This window comes from Myotis davidii, unplaced genomic scaffold, assembly GCF_000327345.1.
Source record: "Myotis davidii unplaced genomic scaffold, ASM32734v1 scaffold874, whole genome shotgun sequence".
NCBI classification, from domain to species: domain Eukaryota; kingdom Metazoa; phylum Chordata; class Mammalia; order Chiroptera; family Vespertilionidae; genus Myotis; species Myotis davidii.
Window position 1 is genome coordinate 179,855 of NW_006285611.1, and position 8,014 is coordinate 187,868.

General features: G+C 39.2%; 1 protein-coding gene and 1 pseudogene across 1 annotated transcript; one reads left to right on the forward strand and one right to left on the reverse strand.

The window, feature by feature from the left end:
- The first annotated feature begins 2,640 nt into the window (after positions 1-2,640).
- On the forward strand, positions 2,641-3,576 carry LOC102759540 (annotated as a pseudogene).
- Positions 3,577-6,632: 3,056 nt separating this feature from the next.
- On the reverse strand, positions 6,633-7,592 carry LOC102767263 (olfactory receptor 1038). The gene has a single exon (XM_006756337.1). The coding sequence runs from the start codon at positions 7,590-7,592 to the stop codon at positions 6,633-6,635; it is 960 nt and encodes a 319-aa protein (XP_006756400.1).
- Between the last annotated feature and the right edge of the window lie 422 nt (positions 7,593-8,014).

Sequence of the window (8,014 nt, forward strand, 5' to 3'; positions counted from 1 at the left end):
CCTGAAACCCCGTTCCATTCAGGGAGCACTGTTCTGCCCCCACCAGTGTCACTTACTGTTCACTGGGCCCTGAGGACCAGTTTTCTGCCTCATTCACAGGGAACACCCTTCCTTAAGGACAGGGACCTTCTTGCTGCCATCCAGAGTCTGGACCACAGGAAAGTGGGGCATTTGCGTCCTCTTGAGACCCTCCTTCGCATTGCACTGGCCCCACCACCTCATCCACTTGACGGCTTCTGGCTGTTTACCTGGCCCTTGTTCAGTTGACCACTTCCTGCTGGTCACCTGGGCCCTTCCCACTTATTCCCTAGACCCAGGCCCCTTGTTCACCTGACCACTGAGCCACACTAGCCGGGCTGCTTTGCTCCTCACGCAGACAGGTGACTTCCCAATCTCTTGAAGTTGGGTTCAGTGCCTAACACCCACAGCCCCAGATCAACTTCTGGTCACATGGTGCCTTCCACTCAGTGGGGACAGCGGCAAGATGGGGGATGCCAGCCCCCCTTTTAGACAGCCGTGGGTGTCCATGAGCCTAGGAATCCCACATCGTCCTCACCATGGGGGCATCTCACATTGGACTGTTTTGTGACCCTGCCAGCCCTGCCAGTGGGCTCTGACATCAGGGAAAATGCTGTGAGACACCGTTCCATTCAGAGAGCACCATCCTGCCCCCACCAGAGTCACTTACTGGTCACCGTGCCCTGAGGGCCAGCTTTCTGCCTCACTCACAGGGAATGCCCTTCCTTGAGGACAGGAACCATTTTGCTACCATCCAGAGTCTAGACCTGTCCCAATTAGTGTAGGTCAGCTAAATCATCAATATAAATGTTATTATTAACATGTACAGGAGTGAGTCACTTGTGGAACTTCAAGTAGTCTTGCATCGTTGAGACTACTCTATGGTTCACTAAGGTAAAGGTTTATTTATTACTTTCCACTTAACATTACAAGAACTACTGGAGGAAATATACTACAGAGACAGTAATGCAGTTGTGAATCACACGGTTTTTTATACTCACAGAGAACTTACAAAGCTCCTGGTGTTGTGGGCACTGACTTAGGGGACCCGGATGCTGATGTTGTCTGGCGCGCTTCTCTGGATGCGGCTGGAACAGCTCTGGTTCTGGAACAGGCGTGACAGGAGCTCAGTGGTGCCTCCGGGAGTCCTCTGCGAGTAGCAGCTCAATGGGGCAGCAGCAGTCGTCAGACTCGAGACAGCTCAGCGATGAGCGAACTCCATGGACGATTAGCCTTCTGCAAGCGTCACGACATGGCAGCGTGGTGTCTTCCACCCGAGGATTGAGCAGGGGAGCTCAGGATTCCCAAGGATAATTTGTATGGGTTTCAAGTCCTCTTTTTATAGGCAGTTTGTTTACATTGCCCACGGCAGTCCAGGTCTTGTCTAAGGGGAACAGACTGTGCGTGCGCTTACAAGGACTACGCCCTGTGAAGTGTGTGGCCAGCATGCTAATTGCGGCCTGTCAGATTTTACTCAATCTTAAAGCGCTCCACAATTTTCAGGTTTACATTCTATTACAATTCACATTTTAAATTCATACAATATATCACTCTATAAGCAGATGAGTTATCACTGTCACAAGGTGGTAAGAATGGTTTAGAGCAGTGATGGAGAACCTTTTGAACTTGGCGTGTCAGCATTTTGAAAAACCCTAACTTAACTCTGGTGCTGTGTCACATATAGAAATTTTTTGATATTTGAAACCATAGTAAAACAAAGACTTATATTTTTGATATTTATTTTATATATTTAAATGCCATTTAACAAAGAAAAATCAACCAAAAAGATGAGTTCACGTGTCACCTCTGAGGTTTGCCATCACTGGGTTAGAGTAACACAAACTTCGGATTCATTTGTTCCATTATTCTAGTAATGTATTTGGGGCCACTGCTAATTACTGAGTCCTATTAGATATTGTTAGAAAATGGGAAAAGTAGAACTATCTCTGCTTACCAAGTTTTTGGAATTTTGAGTAGGTTACAGACAAATTACTAGGTGAATGAATAGTTGGATCTAACATGCTAAGAGATACTGAAACACCTCTAGAATGAAGTAAAATTTCATCTGTAATCTGAGAAATAATAGAATTTTAGTAGCCAAGTAGAGAGGTAAAGATACAGGGAAGTGTATGCTGGCCAAACTATGTACAGAATCTGTGTAACATCTGAGAAATTTGTAACATGCAATAGGACTGAAGCATGGAGTTCACATGAAGAATGCCACAAGAGGTGATAGTAGTCTGCAAAGTAGGATTTGCTTATCAAAGGTTGGGTTAACCATGTTAAGAAGTGTGGCCTCTATTCTAAGGTCAATGAGAAACAACGAGCTAATATTTGCATGTTTAAAAGTGTGATGGGCACAGAAAGGATGGCAAGGCCCTCTTTATATCTTTATAAACCTCCACTGTCTTATGTTTTGGAATTTTTGCCTAGAACAAATCAGTTCATTCTGCAACCAGAACTAATATGAAGATTCTTCATAGAGTGCAATTATAGAAGGTCAGTATCAGTTCCTAACATCTGCTTGATTATTGCCAATGGAGACAAGAATGCTCAGAATGTGTGCTCTGGAGGGTTTTAAGATGTAAAAAACATAATAATAATAATTTTTAAATCTATTCCATGGCCAAAGGCAATTATTCAGCAGTGTCAGAGTTTATCTCCTCAGGACTCACAGATAATCCATACCTTCAAGCCATTTTTTTTGGCATATTTCTAGTAATCTATTTAGCTATTTTCCTGAGTAATCTTGGTTTGATTGTGCTAATTGAAACCAGTCCTCAGTTTCACACACCCATGCATTTTTTTCTCTAAGACACCTGGCTTTTGTTGATTTTTCTTTTACTTCGCCTCTCACCCCAAACACCTTGGTGAATTTCCTGTGTGAAGTGAAAGGTATAACATTTTATGCACGTGCCATTCAGGTGTGCTAATTAATCACACTTGTAATGTGTGAACAGTATCTGCCCTCAATCATGGTATATGATCAGTATATTGCCATCGGCAACCCTTTATGTCATTCTCATGCCTAAAAAACTCGGTAATTGAATCATTGCTAGCACATATATTAATGGATTCACTGTGGGTCTTATACAGACAGTGGTGACATTCTACTTGTCCTTTTGTGACTTCAATATGGTCAGCCACTTCTACTGTGATGATGTTCCCTTGATTGCTCTGGCCTGTGTGATACTCAAGTCAAAGAACTGCTGTTGGGAATCATTTCTGGGTTCAATGCCCTTTGCTCGCTACTGATTGTGATCATTTCTTATGCCTTCATCATCTTTGCCATACTAAGGGTCCATTCTGCTGAAGGAAGACAGAAAGCTTTTCCTACCCGTGCTTCCCATCTGACCTCCATCACAATATTTTATGGGACAATCATTTTTATGTACCTACTTCCCAAGTCAAGCCATTCTGTGAACACATAAATTTGTTTTGGTGTTTCATGTGGTAGTGATTCCCATGTTAAACCCATTCATCTGTAGCTTGAGAAACCAGGGGATAAAAAACTCACTGAAAAGAATTAAAGAAAAGCTGTACTTGGCTATTAAATAACTGAAATATTACTGGACAAGGAGGGACCAGAGGACTTTGAGTTGTGTTTTACTTACGACTAAATTAAGTACCAAGAAAGTCTGAGAGAGAAAAAAGAGGTCTCTACATATGATCACTAGTGGTTCTTCACAGATTACACTCTAATTTACTTGATAAGGCCAAAATATGTAGGAAAAATACGGGCTTCTCTGAACTAATACATAAATGAGAAATATAACTGAGAGAACATGAGGGAATTATAAGTAGGCATACAAAAAGTATAAATTAAATTTAGTAGAATACTTACATTCTAGATTTTTAAAAATCTTATACTTCTAAAACAATTTTTATATTAAATTAAAGCATGTTTTCAAGGAATTTTAATTATATGCATTTTTAAATTATCCTTTTTCAAAGGCAAATAAGGTAAAAACCACTTAATTTATCCATCTTTTAAGTCCTGATTTTCACATATTAAACTTGATGTGTGTGACTTGTTAGTATTGATGAGGACTAAATGAGTTAATAAATGCTAAAAATTTACAATTAGGCTAAACAATAGCAAATACTCAATAAATCTCACCCACTTTTCTTCTTTCTCTTATTGTTAATAGTAGTGCAGAAATATTGGCTGATGGTCTCTTTTTTTAAATCTTTATTGTTGAAAATATTACATAGGTCCTCCTTTTCCCCCATTAACCTCTTCCAGCTTGCTTGGGTTCTGGTCTTTTATTCAAATAAAATATTTAAAAACAAGTTATACAGAAAGTGTCCTGTTCTTTTAATAACAATTCTTCACTTAACAAGCAGACAAGAGTTGAAAAGAAACTAAATCAAAGAAAATATAAAGTGTGAAGCTATTAGTATCAATATGCAAGAATAATTGCTTGGATTTCTATTCAAAGTAGACCATAGGTTAGTTGTAGGAACAAAAAAAAATCTAACCCTTTTATTTACAGAAAAATGTCTTCACTGACAATAATGATAATAAAGCTGATATTCACCAACCCTATATTAGGTTGATTGTGTCTTGGTCCTTACATATATCTCTACCTAAATGTTTTTACACCAGTTTGTGAGGTGAGCATTTTCCTTATTTTACAAGTAATTGGAGCTTTATATGCCACAAAACCAGGAGGAACAAACCTCAATTTTGGGGCGAACTTTCTGAAATCTGTCATGTTCTTCACTAATCTTGGACACTGCCAACGATGAATCCGTTTCCCACTATTTTTTATCAGTCTCTTGGTTCCATATCCAGACACAAAAACATTTTGGAGATCACAAAAGAGGGATAAAAATACAAACATCTTGTTTCAATACACCTAGAGACAAAAGGAACAATGTTGCTTTTGATATTTTGACTGAGGGACTGGTGTCTCAAGAGATGAGCCCTATCACCTGAAACAATGGCTGGAGTCCAGTCCTGGAGGCTGCTCAAAACTGTGTGTCCTTGTCCAGGAAGAATGAATAACATGTCTATCAAGTAGACCTGAATTTCTTGGTCCCTGAGAAAAGCCAGGTTTACCTTAGAAATGATTGCTGATAGTAAGGAATTAAAATGGGGTAAAAACGTGAAAACTTCAGTTTAATTAGTGTCTGAGCATTGCTGTTATTAATCATTTTATGAAGCAGAAAGGTGCAGAAAACTCCAGAAAGCCTGTGTTTTTCAGGCGAGGCACCAAGATCCTACAGGTGTGAATTTCTTTACCTGTAAAAAAAGAGAGACTGTCTATGATGCTTCTATCTGTCTCATATGTGATAGGTGAGAGCAGACATGTTTATTAGTCTATATAAATATATATAGACAGACAAACTGTGGTGATTAGAAACATCATGTTTCTCTGTCAAAATTGCTTCAAAAAACAGACAGAGAATTTATTCAGCTCCCAAGGTTCTAAAAGTACCTTCTGGCAGCACATTTGAGTTATTTACAAAGTAAGCACAAAAGAGGAAATAATTAGCTAGTGTCACAAACCTCAAACTGCCCTCTATACAATGACTGCAACTATCGCAACCTCCTTCTACAATGGTAAAATAATAAAAAAAAATAAATCACTAATATAATTATTTTTATGAAACGTCAAAATAAAAGTACATCAAATCATTGATTTTTAAATTTCATGTCATGATCCTACAAGGGTAACTGAATAAATAGCAGGCTCCTAAAATTATGTCTACTTGAACAAAAATGCAAATACATTGAGTTTATTCATTTAAAAGTACAATTTCTTATAAATCATATTCTTCAAATTATATTTATTATCAGATTTAAATCTAGATAATCTATATTATAATACACCTTATTCTTAACACCCATAGTGTTAGGAAAACAAAATTCATATAGTCTTGAATTTGCACTTAGAATTTTCATATAACCAGTTATGTGACCTTAGGTAATTTATAAATAATCAAGGCCCAGAGGTGAAACCTCACACACTTCTAGGTTTGTTTAATTTTATTAAGCAAAACTACTTGATTAAGTGCCTGGCAGGTAGTAGAAAACTAACCAGATTTGTTTTTACTTAAAGACCAATAAACTTTTGAATTAATCTTTAATTACATATAACACACATTTTTATAACAAGCATTTATTTAGCACTTATTAGCACAGGATATTTTTTAAGCATCTCATAAATATTAACTTGTTTAGTCTTCAAAAGAAGCAAATGATTAGGGTCCTATTATTTTCTAAAATTGGGAAGAGAGTCACAGAGTTCAGGCCAGTTGTCCAAGGTTGCACAGATAATAAAGGAAGGAGATAGAATTCAAACTCAGGGAGTCTTGGTTCCAGAGCCGTTCTAACAAAAGGAGGCCGCTGCCTTTGCTTGGGATCCACATGTGTGTGTTTGCTAGTGTGTTTGTGTTTGGAGATAATTTCAGCGGTTTCTAAAGGCTGCGTGGGACTCTGACTCATATTGACTGTCCAGGACTGGCCCGGGTCCTTACATACAATGTCAAGGTCTGTCGAAGTAATAGTCACATTTTCAGTTGATTGGGAAAGAATTCCATGAAATATCAGCAAGAGAAAGCTTGACTTATTTCCCTTTTTGGACTTAGTAAAGCATTTAGTAGTATTATTTTCTTGATTTTAATATCTTTAAGGTTTCACACCCTTTATCCAAGGCTTTTATGGAGGCATCTTTCACCTCTTTGTTCCTTAGACTATAGATGAGGGGGTTCAACATGGGGATCACCACTGTGTAAAACACAGAAGCCATTTTGTCTGTGTCCAGGGAGTGGTTTGATTTGGGCTGCAGGTACATAAAGATCAGGGTGCCATAGAAAATAGTAACAGCCACCATGTGGGAGCCGCAGGTAGAAATGGCCTTGCGTCGCCCCTGGGTCGAGCGGATCCTTAGGATGGCGACGACGATAAAGATGTAGGAGGTGAGGACGATGGAAGAAGAACAGATCATGTCAAAGCCAGCAAAGGCGAAGATCAGAATCTCCTTCACGTGTGTGTCTGAGCAGGACAGAGCCAAGAGGGGGATGTCATCACAGTAGAAATGGTTAATGACATTGGGGCCACAGTAAGTCAGCCGGAAGGTGATGATGGTGTGGAACAGGGCAACCAGAAAGCTGTATATGTATGGAACTGCCACCAGTTGAACACAGACTCTTTTTGACATCACGGTTGAATAATGCAGGGGACTACAGATGGCTACATAGCGATCATAGGCCATGGAAGCTAAAAGGAAACACTCAGTGATCATGAAGGTGAGAAAACAACCCAGTTGTACTGCACAGGCGTGGAAAGGAATAGTGTTATATTGCACAACGAAGTTCACCATCATCTTCGGCGTGATAGCAGAGGAGTAACAAAGGTCAACAAAGGCCAAGTGACTGAGGAAATAATACATAGGGGTGTGGAGTCGAGTATCAATCCTGATTAAGGTTATCAATCCAAGGTTACCTAGCACTGTGACCAGATAAATGACCAAAAACACCACAAAGCACGGGGCCTGCAGCTCTGGCCGGTCTGTAATTCCCTTGAGAATAAATTCAGTAACATGAGTGATGTTAACTTCAGCCATTTATTCTGGCAGATTGTGTTGCAAGTTGAAGAATGAAAATGACACTTTTCAGGGCCCTGCCAGTGTTGGGGAAAAGCGATCACTGATGTTTTCTCACCTTGAATCATGTCATCTTGTGGGCAAAAAGGTACACCTTAGCTCTCTAATGACACGCAATACTTGCCCCGGTAGAGGAATCTTTTACTCTCAAAATAGTCTTCTTAACAGCTCTTTTGCTTTGTAATTTTAGGAAGTAAGGGAGGATGTTGATTAAAAGTTAAATATTATCTGGAAAAAATATCTTGAGGCAACTAACACTAATAATACTCATGTTTTTGTTGCCAGTATCTATTTTATGCACATATAAATATGATTAATGGTATTATCGCTAAAGCAGACTGATTCCATTGAATACCACAGCTCAGCTAGGTTAGGGTAGGAGG

Bases quoted from the DNA above. Each gene is read 5' to 3' on its own strand.
- LOC102767263 (XM_006756337.1), bottom strand. From the start codon at position 7,592: ATGGCTGAAGTTAACATCACTCATGTTACTGAATTTATTCTCAAGGGA.